The sequence below is a fragment of the Astatotilapia calliptera genome, chromosome 7 (genome assembly GCF_900246225.1).
Source record: "Astatotilapia calliptera chromosome 7, fAstCal1.2, whole genome shotgun sequence".
NCBI lineage: Eukaryota > Metazoa > Chordata > Actinopteri > Cichliformes > Cichlidae > Astatotilapia > Astatotilapia calliptera.
The window spans coordinates 62,488,999-62,515,097 of NC_039308.1; the positions used below are offsets into that span (position 1 = coordinate 62,488,999).

At 40.2% G+C, this 26,099-nt stretch overlaps 1 protein-coding gene across 2 annotated transcripts; it reads right to left on the bottom strand.

The window, feature by feature from the left end:
- Nucleotides 1-1,323: 1,323 nt before the first annotated feature.
- phrf1 (PHD and ring finger domains 1) lies at nt 1,324-24,569 on the bottom strand. Of its 2 annotated transcripts, none has more exons than XM_026176423.1 (19): nt 24,465-24,569; nt 23,608-23,730; nt 23,363-23,488; nt 20,624-20,826; nt 19,036-19,119; nt 18,805-18,938; nt 16,683-16,774; nt 16,235-16,398; nt 15,588-15,720; nt 15,347-15,462; nt 15,025-15,218; nt 14,036-14,158; nt 9,763-9,917; nt 6,258-8,172; nt 4,969-6,152; nt 4,519-4,595; nt 3,886-4,035; nt 2,980-3,108; nt 1,324-2,849 (listed from the first exon to the last, which is right to left on the bottom strand). In XM_026176423.1, the coding sequence occupies exons 2-19, from the start codon at nt 23,693-23,695 to the stop codon at nt 2,682-2,684; spliced, it is 5,235 nt and encodes a 1,744-aa protein (XP_026032208.1). In that variant the 5' UTR covers nt 23,696-23,730; nt 24,465-24,569; the 3' UTR covers nt 1,324-2,681. The 2 variants fall into 2 exon arrangements, with proteins under 2 accessions (XP_026032208.1, XP_026032207.1); XM_026176422.1 differs by having other exon boundaries at nt 16,220-16,398.
- Nucleotides 24,570-26,099: the final 1,530 nt, after the last annotated feature.

A 26,099-nucleotide genomic window follows, 5' to 3' on the forward strand; every position in this document is an offset into this window, starting at 1 on the left:
AGGCACCGCTCCAGCCTTCGTCTGCCTTCGCTGGAGGGTCCGAGGGACCGCTCCAGCCTTCGTCTGCCTTCGCTGGAGGATCCGAGGGACCGCTTCAGCCTTCGTCCGCCTTCGCTGGAGGGTCCGAGGCACCGCTCCAGCCTTCGTCTGCCTTCGCTGGAGGGTCCGAGGCACCGCTCCAGCCTTCGTCTGCCTTCGCTGGAGGATCCGAGGCACCGCTCCAGCCTTCGTCCGCCTTCGCTGGAGGGTCCGAGGCACCGCTCCAGCCTTCGTCCGCCTTCGCTGGAGGGTCCGAGGCACCGCTCCAGCCTTCGTCTGCCTTCGCTGGAGGGTCCGGGGCACCGCTTCAGTCTTCGTTTGTCTTCGCTGGAGGGTCCGAGGCACCGCTCCAGCCTTCGTCGTCTGCTGGGGGGTCCGTGGGACCGCTCCAGCCTCCACCAGCCTTCATCCGCTTTTGATCAAAACATTTCACTTGGGGTTAAATGTTTGATTTTTGGGTAAGGGGGTGTTACGACTGTGACCGTAATTGTGTGTGGATTTGAGTGTCTAGGTGCTCCTCCGGGGTATGTTACGATTTGGCGTTGGTATTGTATTGTTTTTGTGTGACTGTTATGTGTTTCCTACTTTATTTTGAAAGTCTATGTTATCTTAGTGTGTTCAGTTTACGTTTCCCTGTCTCGTCAGTTCTGATTTGTCCCAGCTGTGTTTCCCTCCTGTTGTCCATTCCCTGATTGCTCCCTCCATGTATTTAAGCCCTGTGTTTCTGTATGTCATGGTCGCGATCTTCTTCCCCCCGTTGTAAATAGTTTGGCGCCATGTGTTGTGATGTAAATAAATATCATATTTTGCTTTAAAGAAAATAGTTGTTGATACTTTCGTTTTGGGATGATTTTTGTGGAAACCCGTATTAGTTTTTTCTCGTGTGTTTTTACTTTATTTTTATTTTCCTTATTTTTATTTTCCTGCGTTGCACCCCGGTTGCCTAGGCCGGGGTGTAACTATGTGTATAGTGATATTTTTGTGTCATACTGCCACTGGCTATATATGAGAAACTGACCAGCTATTCTTCTTTTCATCTTGCACTTTTTATACTGAATAAACTGCCATTTCCATACCCTTTGCTGTATATGAGTTATGCACAAAGGGTTATGTAAAATCTAAAATAGATTATTTTAAACTTGGTATAGTTTCGTGTAAAGCTAAGACTGTGTTAATAAAATTTTAAAATAAAATAAAACTGCTAATGTTGAAAAATCCCTAAAACACAACTGTAAAAAACAGGACAGACTGTAAGTGAGTACTTGAAATAAACTAAGACAAACATCTCTTTGTCATCAGTGATTTATTATTTGATGTTTCCCTGTAGAAACACCTGGACTGATCAAGTAAATAGAGGAAAAAAAACCCACATACATTCAGATAACATGAGCACCTATTTGTTAAATTCTTCCATTCCAAGTTCCTGGCTTTATACAGCACAATTAAAGATAATGACAAGGAAGTTGTACAAGGCAGGTCCAGCAACCTAATTAATCAGTGTTTACAGTCGACAAACTAGTAGAGATAACAGAGTGGCAATTTGCACCACATTCTTTGCAAAAATAACTGGGGTTTTCCACCTTTGCCACTGAGAAATGTGTTGCCCTCACTCCTGAGTAAAAGCTATATTATTTACTATGGAATTGTATCCCTTGTCTAAAAACATAATACTGAAACAAATGAAATCTCACCTATGGATCTTGTATTCATTTTACTCCTTTGGCACAAAAAACTAATATTCTCTGGTTCTTTTAAAAAAATTATGGGTTTAAAAGGAGCTGAAGCTACAGCAAAGGAGAACAGTGAATATGACTATTCACTCCAAATTCACCTGCATTATGCTGAACTGAGTTCATTAGACATGGATATTAGAAATATGAATATGAAAAGAAGCGCTAAATTTAAAACATTAAACACAGTCAACTTGAACTAAAACAAATTTATGTCAATCATTCGCAACAGGCAACACGGATGAAAGGAACATACAGGTGAATGTATCAAATCTATATATTATATTTACAACCAAACCTAAAATTATTTTTAAGTCTACTGATAAATTTTCTACAAAAATTGCATAACCATGTGCTCTCTTAACATGTAATTTTCTTAAATATGCATATTCTTCATATTTTCCCGCTTCTCGTCTGACAAATTGAGTTTTGCCTATGATAAATACCCCTTCCCTCTCAAACAAACAAACAAACAAAAGAAATACATAGAAAATTCAAACGCCACGCCACATTGTATCCTACCAGTGATATGCCGGTGGAGAAAGCTACCCGGTTTTTACCTCTATGGGATGGTCTTTGAGTTTTGCCTCTTTAAGGCACACTCTCAAAGTCTCCCATTAAGTTTCTCAGCTGTGTTACAAACGGAGAATAGTTCTTGGCAAGAGACACCAATAGGTACTGTTCAAGTCATCAATGAATAAAGGTTGTGTTCAAAATACCATAAGGATAGAAATCTCAACATTATAGAAAATGTTCCATTTTGAAACTGTGAGCAAAGGTTGGTTGACCTTTTGCACTTGGTATGTTTAGAGTGTGATCACGCCCAATTCTAGGACATAGAATAATATAGCATAATATATGAATATGAAGTGAATATTGTGGGTGTAGTTGTCCCTGCCTATAGTTCCTGCCTCATCGTGGACTGTCAGAGGTTTTGGCTGCTTCAGCCTGGGTGTCTGGGGCTTTTCCTAAATCGTCTCCCTTTTTATGTTTCCTAGCATGTTTATATTTGTCCACATATGCCTTAACCAGATTTCCAACTTTCACTGGGTTGATTTCTCCACTCTTGCTGTGGCACACCTGAGAAAAAGATCATTTCAAATTGTTAAAAGAGACACTGAGAAACTCCTGAGTCACACCTTAAAAAAAACTGTTTAAGCAAATAAAGAATTAAAAAGAATTTCATCATCATCATATTTTTCTAACCCACCTTCTGGACAGCTTTGCGAAGAATCTCCTTGTATTCATCCTTGTTGATATCTCTCCTTTGGTAGAAAGGTTTGATAGCTAGCTTAACTTCTTCTATCGCTCTCTCTTGCATGTGCAGTTTTTTCAAATACTGTTAGGAGAAATAGAATCATAATTCATGCAGTGACATAATTTTTTCCACACGTTCATTTTGAAACTAACATTTGTGCATGCTTTTGCTTTCATTCGAACTTCAAATTCTTTGACAAATTCGTTCTTCAGTATAGGAAAATGTGTGAAAATTAATTGCACAAATGTTCCCTGCAGCATGGAACATTTGTGCAATTAATTTTCACACATTTTCCAAAGTGTTATCCAAGCAAGCCCAAACATGAAGCATGGTGTCACAATCTTTCTCTCTCTTTCGAATTTGGGGGGCTGGCCAGAGAAGTGATTTTGCACAACATAAGGTGAAGCTGAACGTTGACATTTCCTGCAAATAAAAGGCTACCATGTCTTCCTTTCATTTTGTTGGGCACTTTTTTAATAATTACAGTTGTGAATGTGCGAGTGAATGTGAGTGCGAATGGTTGTCTGTCTTTGTGTGTTGGCCCTGCGACAGACTGGCGACCTGTCCAGGGTGTACCCTGCCTCTCGCCCTATGACAGCTGGGATAGGCTCCAGTGCCCCCCGCGACCCTGAAAAGGATAAGCGGACGCGAATGGATGGATGGATAGTTCATCCATGTATCTCAGTTATCTGAAAAAATTCCCATACAGCCTTCCTGGGATAAAGTTAATGGGAATGGCCCAGACCAGCCCCCCCCCCCAAAAAAAAACAACCAACAAATTCAGTCTGCAGGGGCATAACATGAAGGTAAAAGTTATAATCAAATATTTATTTAAGCTGAAAATGCATTTCTATTCACCTTGTCTTTCCTTGATAAATCTCCTTCTTCTGCCTCTCCTTGTGCAGTGGCCGATAACTCCCCAGAATGAAGACCATCAGATTTAGAGGAAGTACTGAGAAGACCATCAGCACACTTCTTGGAGGGGTCACTAACAGCTGCAGTAATATCCTGTAAAAGTCAAGGGAGATTATACAGTGACCACCACCTACAAAAATTCAAAATATTCCATCATATAAACACACAGAAAATTGTGGTCATGAATTTAAAATCAAGTCACACTCCAAATGCACAATTATTTAAAATTCAATTTGTACACATTTGTCCTATACTTAACAACCTGTGTTTTATTGTGTGTCTATACAAATAATTACTAATACTGATGGGTCTAAAACAATACTGTTGTGTCTCTTACAGATACTTGTATGGGGACACAGTTTATAAGTACTGCTTACATGCACAGTTCTACTTTCAGTTACTCTGAAACTGCTTTGGTATCAGTTTCACTTTCTATCACATGTCTCTATAAAAACACCAAACTTGCTTCTTCTGGATAAACACTGCCACCTTCCTACGAATATTGCCATTACATAAGAAATAGCACATGCAAAAAATATCTGGTAAATACTGCAGTGGCAAGTAGCTCAGACCTACCTGACTGGATGCCTGGACTGTCAAAGAAGGTCTGCGAGCCCCTTCCTGCTTTAGCTTCAGTTTATATAGAGCAAGTTCTGTGCAAGGGGGCGAAAAGGAAAGCACAAAAACACACAATTAGCAACATAAGATACACAACACACCTCGGATCTCGGCACATCTTTATACTTGTACTGTAAAACATTAGTTCTGCATGTCTTATGGTAAAAAAAATTAAAAAAATAATATTATTTATTTACATATTAAAAGTCTTTGCTTAAAGACTAGAAAAAGCTGCTAGAAACAGTGTTCAGAGCAGTTTGAAGCTTGAGTTTTCAGTTTATAGGGAACAGTTGTATCCAGGCTATATTGAACAGCAATCACTTCTAAAGGCATTTAAAAATAATGAAGTGACTTAAATAAAAACACATTAGTTAGCATGATATAGTAAAGTAACAATATACCACTTACTGCTCGCAGACTTCTCTGGTTGCGGACCCTCAGGCTCCTGTATATTCCAGGTAACACGCTTCACTTGTGTTTTGGATGTTTTTGCTCCTGCTTTTGTTGATATCTGCTGTACCTCATTCTTCCCGGCCACCACTTCTTTCTCTTGTACGACAGCTGCACCACTACTCTCTGTGTGCTCAGATTTCACGTAATCCAAGGTGTCTAGCATCACATCAATATTAAAGTCATCATCAGAGTCTGAAGGCTGCTGAACTTCCAGTTTTACAGGGACAGTCAATTCAGTGTTTTGATGTTTGGCCACGGCCAACGGCTGAGTCTCAGAGACTGTGTCCTGGTGGCTTTCGTCTGCAACAGGCGGGGTCAACGTAGAAAAGGAAGTATCGGGGGGTAAGCTGGATACACAGACTTGCTCTGATTTAACAATTGGAATTTCGCAAGTCTCGGTCTTAATGGGGACTTCGATATCCTCTTTGCTTACTGCCAAAGAACAAGTGTCTGTTTCCTCTTTCTTAATCGATATACTAATAGGATTATCTTCAAACATGCCAACCGATGCCTGTTTTTCTTTCTTAATTTCTTTTCTATCCTTTGCTTCTTTTGTACTTTCTGTAGTTTTGAACTGGCTCTCTGCACTGAGGACTTTGTCCGGCTTTTTTACTTTAGAGGTGAAAGAACAGGATGGACCCTCCTTTTTATTCAGATTGGCTTCAACTTTTTCATCTTTACTGTAGCTTTGAGAAACATCTTTCTCTTTTTTCTTGTCTTGCAACCTCTTTGCATCTTTAGAGGATGAAAGAGAAGTTTGGTGTGAGCTTTTGGATGATCTTTCTTCTTTCCTTTTCTCTCTTGAACTGGATCTAGACCTGTTTCTCCTCTTCTCTTTAGATCGTGACTCCACCTTGTCTCTTGAAGAGAGAGACAAATGTTTGCTGTGTTCTCTCCTCCTCTCCCTGGATCTGGACCGGGATTTTGACCGACCGTGCTTACGGTCCTTTGATCTAGATCGGGTTCTGGACCTGGAACGTGAATTGGACTGGGACTTTGACCGAGACCGACCACGTCTTTTGTCTTTTGAAACTCGTCGTCTTTCGTGGTCCCTCTCTTTGTCATCACTTCTCTCCTTGCTCCTTCGTTTATGCTTCTTCCTTGTTGAATGGTCTCTACTGCTGGAGCTGGAAGCAGACCTAAAATGTCCACAATTATAAATCATTCCAGTGAAGGTCAAAATAAAACACAGCATCACTGCCTAATTAGTATAAAGTATATTTGAAAAACTGTTATATATTTACCTGGATCGCCACCTTCTCCTTTCATCTTTTGATCGTGACCTGGACCGCCGTCTCTTTCTGTGAGTCCTATCAGGGGAATTGGGTTGAGAACTGTCTGAGCTTGAGTGTGCCCTATTCCTCTCTCTAGACCGTGATTGCCTGGAACTCCTTTCTTTCTCCTCACGGTCTACTTCTTTTTGCTTTGTGACATGGCCTGAACCATGCTGATCTCCTCTCCTGCCTCTGTCTGTCTCAGATCCACTGGAGGACTGCTCCTTCAAAGCTTTGGAGCTTTTCTTCGTATAGTCCAAATCTCTTGAAGGGGACTTTGAGCATGACATAACATGTGATTTAGTTTCTTCCTTTTGTTTCCTCTTGACAGTTGTAGAGTTATCCACTGATGAATCTTCCTTATCCTTTGAGAGAGATCTGCTGGGAGTTCCAGCACGTTGTCCACTCTTTGCCTCTTGAGTCTCTCTCTCAGTCTTTACAAGATCCAGAGTTTGATCAGCAGGTGGTGTGGTGTCTGTGGTCTCTGAATTAAAAAATCTGTCACCACTGATTTCAGATTCACCTGCATTTTCACAAGGTTCTTTCTTGACTTTGTCAAGTGATACAGTTTGTTCTTCAGTCTTTATGCCTGATAGTCTTGATTCATTTTCAACCTTTACAATGTCCTCCAAGAGTCTGGCCCCAGATGTGGTTTCCTGAGCTATCCCTGGTCCTTCCTGTGTGACCTCAATCTCTGATGTTTCAGTCTTCACCTGTACCAGGTCCTGCTCATTTTGCATTATAGTCTCATTGTTACTTAGACTAGGAGGCTTCCTGTCAAGTGTTACATACTGAGAAGTGCCATCTGGGCTTGTGCCCTCCGTTTCGTCACCTGAGCTGCTTGAATCTGACAGAGTAGGATTAAAGGGATCATATATATTATCTTGCTCCTTACTACCCAGACTACGTGATGCCAAAAGCATTTGTTTATCCCTGTCCAATTGTCTCTTTTTAGCTTCATCATCCTTTTTCCTCCAGTGTTCCTGGAAGGTGCCTACACTAGAAGAGGATGATGCAATGCCTAGCCGCCTTGATTGCCATGGGTTCCCACTAGAGTTGATGCGGAAGCTCACTGATGATGACGACGATGATGACGATGATGACGATGAGGAGGAGGCATATCGTGGCTGGCCGGCAGGACACCCAGCGGACGAGGATGAAGAGAATGAATTAGAGAAAGCTGAAGATGAGCTACCTCCATCAGGCCTGTGCCTTGGGGCCTGACCATCAGCCTGGCCCCTTTGCCGGTCTACACTTTGCTGCCTTCCTTTGTCCCCAGAAAGATTATTCATGCCCGTTTCAGGCATGCCATAACCATTATTATTAGGGGTGGATCTCCTACCCTGACCCCTGCTGCTACTAACTTCATGACTGCCATCTTGACTAGTGCCATCATTTGTCATGCCACTACTTTCCCTTTTTATTTTTGGTATTCTAGGAAGTTCTGACACATCTACCCACATGGGTTTTGTAGGTGCCTTTTTAGATTGGCTTTGTGATGGGATCATTCCCTTGCTTTTGGAGCTTGACTCTGCAGTTGGACAGACAGATGACAAGCCTTCCCTAGGGACTCCAAATCCATTGCTTACACGGTGATTAGAGGGTGTGGGTCTGTTTGGACGAGGTGGATGCAAACCTGGATGCCCTCTGAGATCAGAATGGAGAGGTGTTTGTGTGTGGCTAGTTGAAGAAGCTGCTAAAGGAGGTAACCGAGTTGAGCTCTGGGACAATGGTGTGCTCACAGAGGAGCAGGAGGGCCCTGGTTGATCTCTGTTGTAGTTCACAGACACAGAAGTGTCTCCTAGACCTGCTGACATCCCTGGGCTGTTTGCATCTCCAGAGCTACTGCTTTTTCTACTGCCAGGTATTAATGGAGATGGCATCACTGTAACAGAAGAAAGGAAAAAAAACAAAAACAAACAAACTTTAGTTTTCTTGCTAAAATTAAATTTAAGCATCTTAAGGTTTATCATGGTACTTTTTTAAAATATGGACCTCTGCTATGAGGTATCAGGTAGGGCTGCTCAATTAATCGAATTTTAATCACGATTACGATCTGGGCATTCAACGATCATTAAAAATGACTGAGCCGATTATTAGCCCCTCCCTCATTTATCCGCGACACCTTAAAGGCCGGTCCGTGAAAAATATTGTCGGGCATAAACCGGTCCGTGGCGCAAAAAAGGTTGGAGACCGCTGATTAAGAGGACCCGAGGGAAGCTCGGAAAGCTAAGCAGAAGTTATTTGGAGAGTGACTGCCGTTGGTTGAAAAGGGAGTTTAAAAAAAAAAAAACTTCAGTGGTGTTGCACACTATTTTATATTATTTTTTAAAGTCATTGTTAACCCTTTAAAGCCGGTCAGAGCAGCACGCTCCGTTTTGCGTAACTATTTTTAAATCCCTGTAGAACCGGAACCGTGTAAGCTAGCGCAATAATTTGTTTTGCATATGAAACCAGAGGAGTTGTACTTACATCTTATGCCATCAGCTTGTCCTCGGTCACGGTTTCGTTCCACATATAGCTTTGCAAAAATTGCATAAAAAGCGCTTGCAGGAACAAAAACATAATATTCCAGAAACACGCTTTGCCGTTCCTGTCAGCTGTTCGTAACACTTCCCACAGTGAAATGATGCACATGCTGTTTTCTTTGCAAATTTGCATCATAGGATTGTTTTTTGTTTTTCCTGCAGTATATAAAAATTGCTGTATCTCCAAAATAAAACTATGAAGACACTCAAAATAAATTTCCTGTGGTGGGAAACTATTTTTTGCAACTTTATTGTATTTAAAGTTTTGAGGGATAAACCTCTTAAATTTCTCCAAGTAGAAATATATGTAAACAAAACAAAAGCGATTTTCAATTTTTTTTGTAGTTTATTGCACTTTTTTGCAATTTATGTAGTTACTATGGACTTAATGCAGACATATTATTAAAATATGGGCTATAACAGTTGTATTGATGTATAGCAACTTGAAATGCTCCCACAAATGGCACTACAGCATGTAAAAAAAAATAAAATAATATAAGCTCTGGTGGACTTGGTTCTATAGTAGGTCTTAAAGGGTTAAATAAATATCGTCAAATAATCGTGATCTCAATTTCAGTGAAAATAATCGTGATTATCATTTTTGCCATAATCGAGCAGCCCTAGTATCAGGCTATTCTAACTAGAACTGCAATTAAGCTAAGGCAGATCTAGTTCATGTGCCGCTAGCTCACCATGGCTGCAAAGAACAACAAAGTATACTATCTCACAGCAGAAGCAGATACTAAACTGCCTGTTCACTTGGCAAAAAATAATTATAACTTAATGTTGCAGTAAAATATAAACAGTAGTATTTAAGAACAAATGCGTGCACCCCGAATGTAAATGTGTGGGATATACTGCACACAGCTAGAAAATACAAGTACACACAATATAAATGCATTTCATAGTCTGGATATGTGACACAAAAATGTATTACATACACCTACTTGGTTTGGTAGCTTTAAGCGAACCATCTCGATTAATGACAACATCAGAACTGTCCATCAAGAGCATGCTCTGTCCTGATAGGATGCTGCCCAGCAGATCAGGCACAGGAGCTGCCTCCACAACACCTCCTGATGGGTGGACATCCATACCCCTCCTGGTATAGCATAGCAAACCTTCAATAAGATTTGTGAAGTATTTACGGATATAAATCAAACGTAACGTTTGTAGATTCATATGTGCATTACAGAATGTATAGGATAAAGTTCTAATCATCTCTTAGTTTACTCAGATTGCACAGAGTGTATATTTGTTAATAATTTGAATCATTTTGGATAAGGATAAGTGTAAGATAATGGGGAATTTCAGTTTTTACTTTATAATTTGTTCAGCGTAAGATTACAGTTAAATTTTATTTTTTCTTGCCTTATTTAATTTTTATGTACTGTTCCTTTAACACACGGTAACTGTGCACGGGGGGAGCATTCGCGACGGGCAGTATGGAGCTACAGGGGCTTTAACTAGCTGTGGAGAAAAACAGTTTCTTACCGTGTTTGCAGTGTACAGGAACATTCAAATGGATCACTGTATTTCAAAACTGTGGAAATACATGTTTGCCTGTTTGTTTTTCGACTACAAGCGGACTTTGTGGATTATGTTCAACTGCACTAAGACACGCGTACGGCCCGACTACCAGCTAGTGCTTCCGCGGTAATAGATATGTTTTAATGTTCACCAGAAATTTCAAGCTTTAAAAAAATGGCAAGTTTTCATCTCCTATCTGGAGCAGATTTAATATTCTATAACTACAATCAAGGGTGAAAAATGGTCACAACAGATGCGACAGAGAGGTGAATCGTTCTAGACATTTGCATGTTATGTTCAAAAACCACAATCAACATAAAAGTAGCTGTCAGGTGTGGCCATTCATTCTTTTGAGGTTAAGTTTTTCCTTACCTTTTCAGCCATTTCCATCTTAATTTCTAAGGTTTACAATTACAAGCCCCTATCATTGATATTAACTGCCTGAACTGTACCAAAATGTTGAAAGTCATGTTTTTTCCTCTCATAGTGACCAACTGAATGTGTAGTTTTAAACACGGCTCAAAATCATATTTAGGAGTAATTTAATAGTAATTAAGGTATTTATGCTCATGGTTTTTAGGTAGATTAACTTCTACAATTAACAGAAAAAAAAAAGATATGCATACCAACATACGTAAACAGCTGATAATTGACTGTGTGCACATTAGCATATGCTACTTCCGGTGCGGAAACTCCTGTGGGGAGCTTTGTTTCCGGTGTCCTATTTGCGCCTGGTTTATGGTCCAAAACAAGTTAAGCAAATGAATGAATCAAGCGGCGATTTACATTTCTATAGATGTCTAGGGCAGTTACCCAATATATCTGTAAATGATGTTCATCGACTTGTTGATATTTTTTCCCTGCACCTCAGGACAAAAGAGAAAATGGATTCAAATGTTATATTTCTCAGCTGTCCCTCGTTTATAGCAGGTGTTATGTTCTAAAAATAACCAGCGATAGGTGAAATCAAGTAGCCAATTTTATTTTTTGATGGTGCAAAACGTTTCGTGGACATACAGTACTGCACTTCAGAGTCACACTGCTAGCGATCGATGCAGCGACAGGAGAGACGTCACGGAGGAGATCGTCTGCAGCGATCAGGACGCAGGACACAATGTGACATAAAAAAAAAATAAGCATGCAAACTTGCACTAAAAAATCTGCGAAACAGCGAGGTGAAAGGTTAACCGCGTTATTAGCGAGGGACCGCTGTAATTTTTAAGGTAAGTCACAACATACCCTTCGCAAATACTAATGTATAGAAACCCTTACCAGCAATCATTCATTTTTTGTGTGGCTTTTTTCACGGTTTGTTAACATGCTGTGTAGGTGTGTACTTGACTAGCTGATCTCGACATAATGGGGGAAACATCTGGTTTGACTATTCTTCACCTGTAGTTTGAATGCTGAACATTTGCCTGTTTAAATCATAAGACCAGTCACTATACAGAGATACAGTGGGGCAAAAAAGTATTTAGTCAGCCACCGATTGTGCAAGTTCCCCCACCTAAAATGATGACAGAGGTCAGTAATTTGCACCAGAGGTACACTTCAACTGTGAGAGACAGAATGTGAAAAAAAAAATCCATGAATTCACATGGTAGGATTTGTAAAGAATTTATTCGTAAATCAGGGTGGAAAATAAGTATTTGGTCAATAACAAAAATACAACTCAATACTTTGTAACATAACCTTTGTTGGCAATAACAGAGGTCAAACGTTTACTATAGGTCTTTACCAGGTTTGCACACACAGTAGCTGGTATTTTGGCCCATTCCTCCATGCAGATCTTCTCGAGAGCAGTGATGTTTTGGGGCTGTCGCCGAGCAACACAGACTTTCAACTCCCGCCACAGATTTTCTATGGGGTTGAGGTCTGGAGACTGGCTAGGCCACTCCAGGACTTTCAAATGCTTCTTACGGAGCCACTCCTTTGTTGCCCGGGCGGTGTGTTTTGGATCATTGTCATGTTGGAAGACCCAGCCTCGTTTCATCTTCAAAGTTCTCACTGATGGAAGGAGGTTTTGGCTCAAAATCTCACGATACATGGCCCCATTCATTCTGTCCTTAACACGGATCAGTCGTCCTGTCCCCTTGGCAGAAAAACAGCCCCATAGCATGATGTTTCCACCCCCATGCTTCACAGTAGGTATGGTGTTCTTGGGATGCAACTCAGTATTCTTCTTCCTCCAAACACGACGAGTTGAGTTTATACCAAAAAGTTCTACTTTGGTTTCATCTGACCACATGACATTCTCCCAATCCTCTGCTGTATCATCCATGTGCTCTCTGGCAAACTTCAGACGGGCCTGGACATGCGCTGGCTTCAGCAGCGGAACACGTCTGGCACTGCGGGATTTGATTCCCTGCCGTTGTAGTGTGTTACTGATGGTGACCTTTGTTACTTTGGTCCCAGCTCTCTGCAGGTCATTCACCAGGTCCCCCCGTGTGGTTCTGGGATCTTTGCTCGCCGTTCTCATGATCATTTTGACCCCACGGGATGAGATCTTGCGTTGAGCCCCAGATCGAGGGAGATTATCAGTGGTCTTGTATGTCTTCCATTTGCTGATGATTGCTCCCACAGTTGATTTTTTCACACCAAGCTGCTTGCCTATTGTAGATTCACTCTTCCCAGTCTGGTGCAGGTCTACAATACTTTTCCTGGTGTCCTTCGAAAGCTCTTTGGTCTTGGCCATGGCGGAGTTTGGAGTCTGACTGTTTGAGGCTGTGGACAGGTGTCTTTTATACAGATGATGAGTTCAAACAGGTGCCATTCATACAGGTAACGAGTGGGGGACAGAAAAGCTTCTTACAGAAGACGTTACAGGTCTGTGAGAGCCAGAGATTTTCCTTGTTTGAGGTGACCAAATACTTATTTTCCACCCTAATTTACGAATAAATTCTTTACAAATCCTACCATGTGAATTCATGGATTTTTTTTTCACATTCTGTCTCTCACAGTTGAAGTGTACCTCTGGTGCAAATTACTGACCTCTGTCATCATTTTAAGTGGGGGAACTTGCACAATCGGTGGCTGACTAAATACTTTTTTGCCCCACTGTACTTCTGAATGTGGACGATGTGTCTTCTGCATGCAGTAATGCAGTTCTGCTTGTGTTGAGTGATGTAAACAACTGATCGATCTAAACTCTTTAAACGTCAAAGTTGATCATTAGATTTTTTATGACACAACAGTGGTGAGTGTTCCCACCTTCTGCTTTTTGTAACTTAACGCGATCTTTCCGTTTTCGAGTTTTGGACATGATTTTGGAGTATATCGTCGAAGTAGCGATTGACTGCAAAGTAAAGCTACCGGAAATGTACAACCCCACATCCGGTCTCAAACCAGGAAGTTAGCATTTTCTCGTGCACAGGGTCAATATGAGCCTTACCATATAAAATTGGGGTTGTTGATAAAATTACTCACTTTATCAGTAGTAGCAGTAGTAGTAAAACGACGTATGATGCATCAATCATGTTGCTTACATTTTAATAAACAACAGTTAGCACAATAGCACAGATCCAACTAAAGCTACCTGTATTTAATTAGTTTGTTTAATACAATAATTATACAGATGAATTAACTATGAATGTCTGAGCATGAGCAAAGCAAACAAATACTGCAAGCTTTATTCAACTTTTCAGTTGTTTTTAACCTAATCCATGTCCCAGGGCAAACAGGAAATGATACCTGGAAAGACTTGCAGTGATTGGTCGAGCCACGGGCTGATGAGAGCGAAGCGCTGAGCAGGAGATCCCTCGTCTCTTGGCCTCCAGTAGCGATGAAACATGAGCCTGCTGTTCATCCTCCTCACTGGTCAAATGGGCACCATAGGTTCAAAAAGAAAAGGAAAAAAGTTAGCTTAATACAGTGGTTCCCAAACTCCCCTTTGTTTTACAAGACCTGCAAAAAATTACAGGTTACAATAAAATAAACCACTACCCTCTTTTAGATAACAGAAAAACAAAACATCTTTACGGTGTAATTATTTTACGTATTTTTTTTTTTTGTGTGTAAGAATATTCAACACTGCTATCAATACATCTGGGTTAATAGTTCTAACCGAATAAGTTTAGTGAAACAGTGAGACATACAGGTGCTACTCAAATCTTGAAAATCAGTATTTTTCATCAGTTATTTAAGAAATTAAACATTCAACATATTCTGCACTTGTGATATGTAAAAAACAAAAACATTTCATTTTTCATTTTTATAATTGACAGTTTGATAAATATTAGAAGATTTAATTTCAAGCTTGAATAAACTGCTGTTCAAACAGGTAAAATACCAATGGGTTTGCTGACTGTCATTGCTGTCATGGGCCAGACACCCAGTCTTTCCTGAAACCCAGAGACAATCTATGGTTTGCTGCCATTATGAAAATGAGAAAACACCCAATTTTAAAAATACAGATGAGCTAAAGGCTACTACTAAAGCAACCACCACAGCAGCACAAAAAGCTGATAGCTTTCATGCTACACTGCACTGACACAATAATTTTCTTAGAAATCTGTCTTTGATTGATCTTAGAAAAAATAAATAAAAAGAAAGGCTTGAAATATTTCACTTTGCACGTAACAAATATAGAATTATATGAAGGCTGATTACTTTTAAATGAAACTACATAAATATGAACTTAATGATATTCTAATCTTTGTATATAGAGCTGAGTCTCTTACCGATCCACAAATGGATCCAAATCAAATGGGTCTCCATAGATAGAGAGGGATGCAGCTCCTATGTCAGCACGCATATTGCTTAGTGTGTGCTCTGATGGCCTATAAACTGTTGGAAGCGATGAGCTCTTCTTGTCCTTTACAATTCCAAGACTATTAGCAATACGGCTTCGTGGAGTGGCAACCTTCTTCATCATCTAACAGGAAAAGAGAGTTGTTCTTGAAATCTTTCATAGGACTACAATAGAAATTTCCATTGTTGAAATGAAAATGAAGAATGTTTAAAATCACATATATAAATGTTTGATGTTGATAATAGACTTACCATCCTTCTCCTAGATTTATTCCTCCTTACTTTTCGTTTCCTCCTCTTGACTCCCGTGCTAGACACTTTACCATTTTTAGCAGATGTCTTCCTACTTTTCACCTTTTTGTGCTTTCCTGGACAGGTGACGAAATAGAGGGGAGAGGGAAAAAAAGCATTTTATCATCAGTTTATTCACTCATCATCTGTTCATGCAAGTACTTTTATCTAAAATAATTCCTTCATATATGTCCTTACTTACCAGTTTTGCGTTTACGGCTAGATGCTAAACGAGGTGTTAAGTCCCGTATGTATACAGCTGTGTTGAGCCCAGCAATCACAGCATTAATCGTTTCATCCAGCCAAGTGGACTGTATCAGATATGTCGGGGCCAGCTAATGGGAAAAGGTTTGCGTTACTCCACTGCTTTGCTTTCACAACGTTCTGCAAACTTGACTCTCAAACATTAAATGCTACTTAGCAAAAACATATTAGTTGGCATTTAAGACACTTAAAAGTCAAAAATGCATGCCTTTTTTTTTTTTGCAGTCAATAGCACTAAAGTATATTATCCAGATACATGACAATACCAACAGCATTCCCAGACTGCATACCTCCACCAGGGCTGAAAATTTGCAGAAAATTTTCAAGCAAATCTGTCCATGACTTTTTGATAGATCCTGCTAACAGCTAAAAAACAATCAAGCTGCTCCAATCACATAATCCCCGTGGTAGAGGTAATAAGTGTTTAATGGTATTAATAAATGTATTACGCGGAACAAATAACTTTGTTAAGCTTTGACACAATAAGCTGCAAAATCCAACAACGCATGAATGCAACAGTAATGAGTTAGAAAATAAGCCAAGACATAAGCATCACGCTTCATGCCAAACCTGCGACGTGCGTGCCTGTGTGATGCGATGTCGGTTGACATTGGCTCGGACCCTCTCACTCTGCTGGGTACGGGCAATGGCTCTGGTGGGGCCTGAAGCACGGGCTTGTGATCGACTGGTGGCAGGACGTGCAGTAGAAGGCAGGCTGTCAGCATCACTGAGTTCCTCAGCTGAACCTCCTGATAAAAGGAGATTTTAAAGTTTGATTTGTGAAAGGCTGTATTAGGGTGCATTTTTTCCCGAAATCTTTTTTTTTTTTTAGAAAATTAAATGTATAAACATCAATTACACAAAGAATAAACTTTTAAAAGCAAGATAAAACAAAATTTAAGCCAACAGGGATACTTTTCAGTATATGTACAAAACTGTATATTTATTTAATTAACATTTAGGTTTTGTTTTTAATTACTATCAGTGAATGATCATGTGCTGCACAAAGAACTTCATTAACTTGAAGGCTTACTTGAGTTACGGTTGTTGGCTTCACACTCAGGACAGAACCATTCCTCTACAGGAACAGAGTCAAGGGGCGGCGTGAGGCACTCCATGTGATATCTATAGAATAAAACACCTTACTGTTAAATATGCAAGCATTCATATGCATGAGTCACAATATGAAGGCTATTTAGCAATGATAAGTAGGTTGAGCGATTGGACGAATATATCAACTATCGACGACAGTTTTTACAAGGGCGATTTATTTATTTATTTATTTACCCGTAAGTACGTTTGCTAATAGTTATGGAGCTAACAGAAGCAGTCAACAGAAAAAAATAATAATAATAGCGCTGTTGTAACACCACCCTCTTTCATCTGTGAGCGAAATGCACCCTCCTCTAGTGATGTGTCGGTCGCGAACAAAACGGCTCTTAGAACCGGATCTTTGACGTGAACGACGCGAGCCGGCTCCTTCCCCCCCCCCCTTTCTCTCACCCTCTTTCTCGCACGTTTTGTCCGCTTCACTCCGCATGCAAGCCTTGTGCTTTGCGCTGGGAAGAGGGGGGAAGGGGCGGTAGTTACACTCACAGTAGCACAGAAACAGAGCAGGAGGGAAAGACAGAAAGAGAGCCAGGGACAACAACGTCACATTAGAAAGGTATAGTAATCATCCACAACTATTTTCAGTTGCGGATGATAAAGGATTCAGAAAGTTTATTCATGCAGGCCCATATGACAGAGAATATGCATGTTCTTTTTGTTTTCATATTTTAATTTATATTTAATTGTGTTGTGGTTTGTAGTGTTTTGTGTTGTTTCACTTTAAATTTGTTTAAAAGGAAAAAGCTGAAAATTTAAATAGTTACAAGTTGAACTGTGAATAGTTGTTTTTGTATTAAATGGTAAATGGCCTGCATTTGTATAGCGCTTTTCTAGTCCCCAAGGACCCCAAAGCGCTTCACACTACATTCAGCCATTCACCCATTCACACACACATTCACACACTGGCGATGGCAAGCTACATTGTAGCCACAGCTGCCCTGGGGCGCACTGACAGAGGCGAGGCTGCCGGACACTGGCGCCACCGGGCCCTCCGACCACCACCAGTAGGCAACATGGGGTTAGTATCTTGCCCAAGGATATTTGGCATGCAGCCAGGAGGCAGCCTGGGATCAAAACACTGACCTTCTGATTAGTGGTTGACCTGCTCTGCCACATGAGCTAAATGATTTATTTATTACATTTTATGTGGAGTGAATAAATAAAAGTATATTTACAGTGGCCCCTAGAGACAAAGCACGTAAAAACTCCAAAACAAGTACAAAAGACAACAGAAGTGCTCCAGGATGCTAGGCGCAGTGTTGAGCTTTTGTTACCTACTGGCTACACAAGCCAGGAAGTACCAACGACCGGATTTGGTGTGTGGTAGTAACAGGTAAATGAACTTTTTTTTTTAATTATTTTAATATATATATGAGGGCTTGTGTATAAATACACAAACAACACACATATGCTTTCAGTTGTGTAATTTAAGTGATCTAGGTAGCTCTGTTTTCGAAGGTCAGTTAACGCTAGAAATGTGTTTTGGAGTTTGTACGTGCTTTGTCTCTAGGGGCCACTGTATATATTTATATATAAACATATAATAATTACATCCTTAGATTTACCTCTTTCATCTGGTTTAAAGCCAAAGAAATTCCAAATTGGCGACATTATATATTTTTTTTAGTGCTGTCAGCGTTAACGCGCCGTCATCATGACTCACGCGATTAACAATTAACCCATCTGGAGCGCGGACTGAGTCAAAATACCTGAAATGTCTGTGTCAACGCATTTCGGCAGTTTGTCCAAATTTTGTTCATTCTGCACTCCAGATGGGTTGAGAATGTTAAAATTTTAATCGTGATGACTGCGTTTAGGCTGCTTTAACGCTGACAGCGTTTCGTTTTTTTGGAAACTAGTTCGTCCATGTTTGGACTTCTGTGTTGTAAACGTGCGAATCAGTCCGTGGATGTTTACATAGCCCCGCCCATCAAAACGTCTGCGCATGCATGAATATATCACCCATCGGCGATTGTTGGACTGACGGTTGCCGGTTGGAAAATTTCTACATAACGCCCAACCCTAAATGATAATGTAAACTTCACCCTGCATCACAGCCGTCACATAGCAGCAGGCGGTCCTCTCGGTCACTGCCCCCACAAACTTCACAGTTGGTCTGCTCCAAGTCCAAATTAACGGTTTCCTCTTGCCCTTCCTTCACAGGCTTTTGCACAGTTATCTAAAAAGAAGCAATAATCATAAAGACATGTAGGAAAATAGAAAACATAACACAATGTACTTTGAGTAAAATGAGTTAATAATTGTTTCAAACTCACCATTTTTTTCACTTTGCCTCCATAACATTTCCTGAGGTATATACTGTTAAAGGCCATACGGTCGACAGGACACGAGTTTGCATTCTGGAGGAGAAACAAACAAAAAACAAACACTAACTGAGCCGCTGACCTTTCTCTTCCTCTGATTTCTCATCAGCGTTTAACACTCTGCAGCCTTGTATCCTGGCCACTAAACTTTCCTCCCAATTTCACCTGGATGATCAGCTAATCCTGTGGATATTGGACTTTTTGACCAACAGGACTCAGAAAGCTTGGATCAACAACTCTCTTTCCGGTCTCCGTTCCACCTCCACTGGCTCCCCCCAGGGCTGTGTGCTCTCCCCCCTGCTCTTCATCTACAGCGATGACTGCAGATCCACACAGCCCAACTGTCACCTGGTGAAATATGCTGACAGCACAGTTCTCCTGTCACTGCTGTCAGGCCCCTGACAACACCACGGGCCCGCTCTTCAGGAGTTTGTAGAGTGGTGTGACAGCTCCAAACTTGAATTGAACATGAGCAAAACCAAAGAGATGGTGGTGACCTTCTCCAGTAGGCAGAGGGATCTGGCTGCTTCAGTCACCACCACCATCCATGGGAAGCCAGTGGAGGTAGTTGAGGAGCACAAATACCTGGGAACCATCTTTGACAACCTCCTGAAATTCACTGCTAAGACAGAGGAGATTCTGAGGAGGTGCCACCAACGGCTATACCTCCTAAGGAAACTCAACTCCTTTGAAGTCAGCACACCCATCATGATGACTTTTTACTATGCCTTCCTGGAAAGCATCATGAGCTTCTCCATTACCTGCTGGTTCCACTCCCTCAGCCTTCAGAACAGGAACAGACTGCAGCACACTGCATCAGTGTGCTCTAAAATCATTGGACTGCCTGTCAGAACTCTTGCACAGGTTTTCAGCCAACAGGCACTTAGACAGGCAGCCAAAATCATCAATGACCCCTCTCACATTCTTCACCCCACATTTCAATAGCTCCCCTCTGGGCGGCGCCTCCGCTGCATTTCCTGCAGGACTAAGAGGAGGAGAGCCACCTTTGTCCCCAAAGCCACTCTGCTTTTTAACTCCAGCCGATAAGACCATTTCCCACACCAGAAACATAAACTACTCTACACTCTTTTATATTGCTGACACTTTATTCACTTTTAGTCACTTACGGTTATTTATTCACGTAGTCACTTTAATTTTAAAACTGTGCAATTTTAAAACTGTGTATAGTGTAAACTCTGTGTGCTGTGTAAAGTCTCTATTTTTGTTGTTTTTGTGTTTTAGTGCAAGTTAAAGACAACACATTCTCTGATCTCCCATTTACATCTGTGCTCATTTTTACACACATACTGTATATTCTGTGTATTTATTATGTCATTCTTATTGCCTGTTTATGCCCTGCCCTTATCTTTAACGTCATGCTGCCCTGTTGTATCCTAATTGCGCCTTGGGGATAAATAAAATCTTTATGATTCTACCACAAAAGCATAAAACTGCAGAGAAAATAGCGATTATTAGAAAATGTAAGACACTTCATAAGTAAACGTTTTCTTTTGTTCATACATCATAAATTCAGACCCACCTTGGCCCATTCCAGGATGCAGTCGAAACAGAAGTAGTGCTCACAGTTCTCTGGTGTTGCCACAGGCTGACTGTTGAGAGAGTTAAGGCAGATGGGACACTTTTCTGCGTCCTCATCAGAGCTCATCATTGCAAGGTCTGCAGAGGTTCCTCCAAAAGCTCCATCTTCCGGCTGAGCATCTTCTTCTTCTTCGTCTTCTAGATCTAATAAAAATTACCAGAAATATATTCTACATAAACTGGCATAAACAAAACAAAAGTTGTGCACAGAGTAGCACAGATCCTTAGGAAAAAAAATAACTCTTTACTTTTTTCCTACTGATTATCAGCAAATTTTACGCTTTTCACTTATGCAAAGCTGGGTCATGGGGGCTTAGCCCAACCAACATACACAGGAAACTCATGTCAGCTGCTTGTAACCAGGATCTTGTTCTTTCAGTCACTTCCCCAAGCTCATAAACATAGGTGAGTGTTGGAACATAGATCAATTAGTATACCAAAAACTTTACTTTCTGGTTCAGCTCTCTCTTCACCACAGTGGTCCAGTACAGTGCTCATATTACTGTTTCCCATCAACCACACTCTCCAACTTTCCATCACTTACAAACAAGAGCCCAAGATATTTAAACCTGTATGCTCCAGGCAAACAACTCTCCCCCAAACCTAGAGGGATCTGTCAACCATTTTCAAGTAGAGAACAATAGGCTTTAATTTGGAATTTTCATGCCTTAATAATAGCATTCAGTCTATTAAATTATACAGTCTGCATTTTGGCCAGCTTTCCTTCCTGGCTCTAAGCAGACTTTTTCAATAAAGCACTTATACGGTAAAGGCAAATACTTATTCAAACATCTTTTCTTTAACGTAAGATATGCCATTTCTCCTATCATATACACACTGCAGTGATACTACGTATTTAAACTCATACTTTCATATTTTACAGTCTCTCTTTGTAAAATATGCCATTATGCTGTCCATGTTTGTAACTGATCATGTGATACTAAACCGCTTCTTTCATGTGAAGGTTGATGGTTTGATCCCAGTCTGCATGCCAAGTGTCCTTGGCAGGATATTAATCTCATGTTGCTCTCCGATGCATCCATCGGAGTATGAATGTGTGTGGATGGTAGTTAGGAATCACTTAGAAACAGTAGAAAAAAAGTGCTCATATGAATGGGTGAAAGTACTAGTTAGGGCTGAACGATTATGGAAAATAATCTAATTGCGATTTTTTGCCCCAATATTGCGATTGCAATGCGATATGCGATTATTTTTTAAGGTCTTTGTCTTCTGTATTATTAAACAAAGACAAGCAATACATCATATAGTATGGCCAATACTATATTACATTAATTTTAAACTGTTCTTTCCTGGAAGACAGACCTCTGTTATGATGACATGAGGTGATGCATGAATTGATGACTGACATTTTTATTTAACTTCTTCAATCACAACAGTATATTTGAACATACACAATAGTTTATTTTTAGCTTACAAACATCTGAGCATAAAGTGCTGACAAGGAACCCTGGTGTAAACATTAAAATGAAAGTCAGTACAATGTGCAGATTGCAGAAATATACATAAAAAAATCAGTGGCTTTACCACACTCAGTTTTTCAACATCTGTGAACTACTAGACAGTCATTCAATTAAAAAATAATATTAATAAACTCGGCCGTCTGCTTCTTGCTATCTAAAATATAACCAGACACTGGTGTAAATTCTTGACTGTCTCATACTTCTGTTTAATAAGTTTTCTGTTTGACGTTTAGTCAGCTGTGTGAAAACCAAGGAGGAACCCACCCGGGGGATTAATAAAGTTTTATTTTATCTAATCTAATAACTTTAATCTCAGCCAAACCGATTTACTCACGAACAAACAAAACACTGAAAAAAGCCCAACAATAACATTTTTAGGTTGTCTAAGTGACTTATATATTACGTTTAACCCGAGCAGCGAAACTCCGCGGTGATCTGAAAATGATGTGCCGGGAGTTGTGCCGTTCTCGGCCGCATCAGTAACCCTCGAGCTCCCGGCTAGCTGTCGAGCTGGTGGGTAGCAGACGCCTCTGAAAACGCCGAAGCACTTTTGCAAATATGGGATATCTTGATAAACCGAGCAGATATTTGATGTTTACACAACTACTTTCTCGCCTGAAAATATGTTAAAAGTTTATTTTGTGACCCAGAAAGATTAGTATGAGTAATTTTAAAACTTAGTAGCGGCCGCCATTGCTGGAAACTGGAGTTTGGCTGGGCCGCGCTATGAATTCTGGGATATGGTAGTAATTTGGACAGCCTTCGGCGCGTCGCTGTGACGTAATCGGTCTACAAATGCGGCCTCAGGAGGATGCAGCCCATGAATTTGGACATGTCCAGAGTATAATCGCAGCCTTTGCGGTTAGAAAATTGCACTTGATCATGTCGCGATATTATCGCAAATGCGATATATCGTTCAGCCCTAGTACTAGTTGTGTAAAGTGCTTTGAGTGCTCCAGTCCATTTACCATGTGAACACAGTGATAGAGTAGGAAACCCTGCGTTAACTTCGCAAATTGAAAACCACCTTCATGAATCAACTAGCCTGACTGCTGATTTTAAAGTAAGCAAATATAGGTAAGAAGAAGATGTCCTAAGTATGCAAACTTCGCTTCTCAAATATGCTTATGATACTTAAGGTAAGATTCAGATCACAAAGATGTTCAGCCAACAAAAAATACATATTGAGTCACTCCTACCATCCTCTTCTTCATTCCCTTCTTCTTCTTCCTCCTCCTCATCTCCATTTACTTGGCCATCCTTTTCTTCATCCCCACTTTCAGATTCTCCCTCCTCAGACTCCACGTCTGAGTCATCAGAGTCATCTAAAGGGAAAGGTTAACGTGGAAAAAAAACAAAAAATAAAATAAAATAAAATAAAACAAACAGAAAATGCAGTAAAACTTTAAAGTATGTGGGGCTCCCGATCAAGGGAAACTACTACCTGATATGGCCCACAGTGCAGCTCTTTTTCCTCTGCTGTGAGATGTGCTGCAATTGATCAGCTCATCTTGGCTGTCGTCTTCATCCATGGTTGACCATCAGAACAGCATCAGCAGCAACTTTTCTAATACAATATAACAATTCAAAGATTTAACACAAATGCAGAAATAAAGAAGGTAATAACTGTTTTCCCCTAATGAAATAGATCGTGATAATCATGTATTGCTGTTAACATATACGCGAATCTACGCACTTAAGGAATTTTGTTATTTACACCCGCCCCTCTCTGCCCCAATCAGGAATCGAAAATGGTCTCAGAGATGTATTACTAGAATGAAGTGACAAATCACTTTTCTTAAGCGACACAAGTGTCATATCACTGTATATGCAGTCATTTCTGAGACGATATTTTCACTCTTTTGATGGTTTTTAATTGCTTGCACACAAATACAAAAGGCTTTCCTAACACCCGGTAGCTAAAGGACAACCTATGGACTCTGCAGGAGCTACATTTGTAAACAAAGAAGAAACTAAGGACCAAACATTGCGTTTTTCCTTTTCTCACAGATAAAATAAGCAAGCAGCACATATAAAAACATCCACTTTAAAGCTATCCGCTGCGACAAGAACATAGCATTTTCTGTATAACCGTACTTAAATGCCGCTAGCTAGTAACGTTAGCACCAGTGTAGCATGTTAGCTAGCATTGGGACGCTAAAATTAGAAAACGTCAAGTACAAGCTGGCTTGAAGTCTTTACTGAAAGCACTCAGTGTGTCCGTAATTTATTCAAACTCTCCGTTTAACCCATGTAACTGTGGCATTCTATTAAAGCAATTAACAGTAATATAAGACCTACCCTATTCAGAGGTGTAGGGTATATGTTCAGAGTGGTTTGAAGTCTCCAGGGTTGTTGACTGACACCACCGGCTGGTTGGAGACGGAAATGGCCGCGTGCAGTCAGAAGAATTGGCTCTTAAAGAGATAGTGTCCTCTTATTTGAAATCAGCTTATATTTAGTGATCACTAGGTTCATTTTTGTTGTTGTTGTTGTTGTTTTTCTTAAAGACACGTTTGAACAGTAGGCTATTTCACGCAAGATTAATTAGGACAAAACGAGTAGTCAAAGTTGTCAGCTTGATATCCAAGACCAGATTTAGTCATGTCTGCGCCAGCACAAAACCCTAATGGCAATCGATAAAGCTGTTATCGGGGTTTACCAAAGAGGCGCAGTGTCAGTTTTGTGACTGAAAACTAAATTGGGGCAAATTGACGTAATGATGCATTCCCAAAGATGTGACCATAAAAAGTTATTTTGGTAATCTACTGACAGTGCGATAATTCATGGGCCATTCTACGACTGCACAACATTTTCTGTTCCACACGTGATTTTTAATGCACTTTTTCTTTTTTGATTTTGTTTTAAAGAACACTGCCAGTTTTGACCCACAACATTGAGTGGCACGACAAAGAGGAATTGGCATGATCCAGTCATGGGCCAACACCATGGGTGGGACAAAGGTCAGTCTTCTTTGACATATTTTATATTTCATTCAGTCTTTTCTGATTAGACTGGGTGTAATCTTGTTTTACCATATAATTTTTAAATAGAATAATCATAGATTTTTCTAGCTCACAAGTGTTTACTCTATTACCTTTGTAATAGTTCAATTCACTTCAATTTTATTTATATAGCGCCAAATCACAACAACAGTCGCCTGAAGGCGCTTCATATTGTAAGGTAGACCATACAATAATACAGGGGAAAACAACAACAACAACCACATTTCATTCATTCATTCATTCATTCATTCATTCATTCATTCATTCATTCATTCATTCATTCATTTATTTATTCATTTTCAGGCACAACAAATACCTATATTGAACATAAAATACACAAAACAAAAAACAAAAATTGCCTGAAAAAGGAGTGGGACGAAGAAAACTTATTAAATCCCACCCCTATACTCACTCATCAACAAAAAAAACAATAAACTTCCCGCAGCTACGCCCATCATTGCATACAGACCCATCAACAGCTCCGGGCACAAGCATCTAAGCGGCAGCTCGCAACCAACAATTAGAGCCTTCATAACTGAATACAGAATATATAAATTATAAATTGCATTACCACAGGTAACAGGCAGTAATAACTACAAGTAACAAACACACATACATATACATACATATATATCTACACACACAAGTACATATATGTACATACATACGCACACTTTATTTATTTTTTTTTTATTTTGGAATCCATACCAGCAATGGTAAGAGGACAGACATTACAGAGCACACTAAAACCCATCATTGAGTATACTGTGACCAGACCAACTGTTTGTAGAGAAATTTAAATCTATGAATATTTTTGCATTGTTTCAATTGTAAACTCAGACTGTTCCAGATTTTCACACCACATACAGACACACAAAAGCCTTTACGGGTTGTTCGAGTTCTGGGTAATTTGAATTCTCCAAAGCCTCTC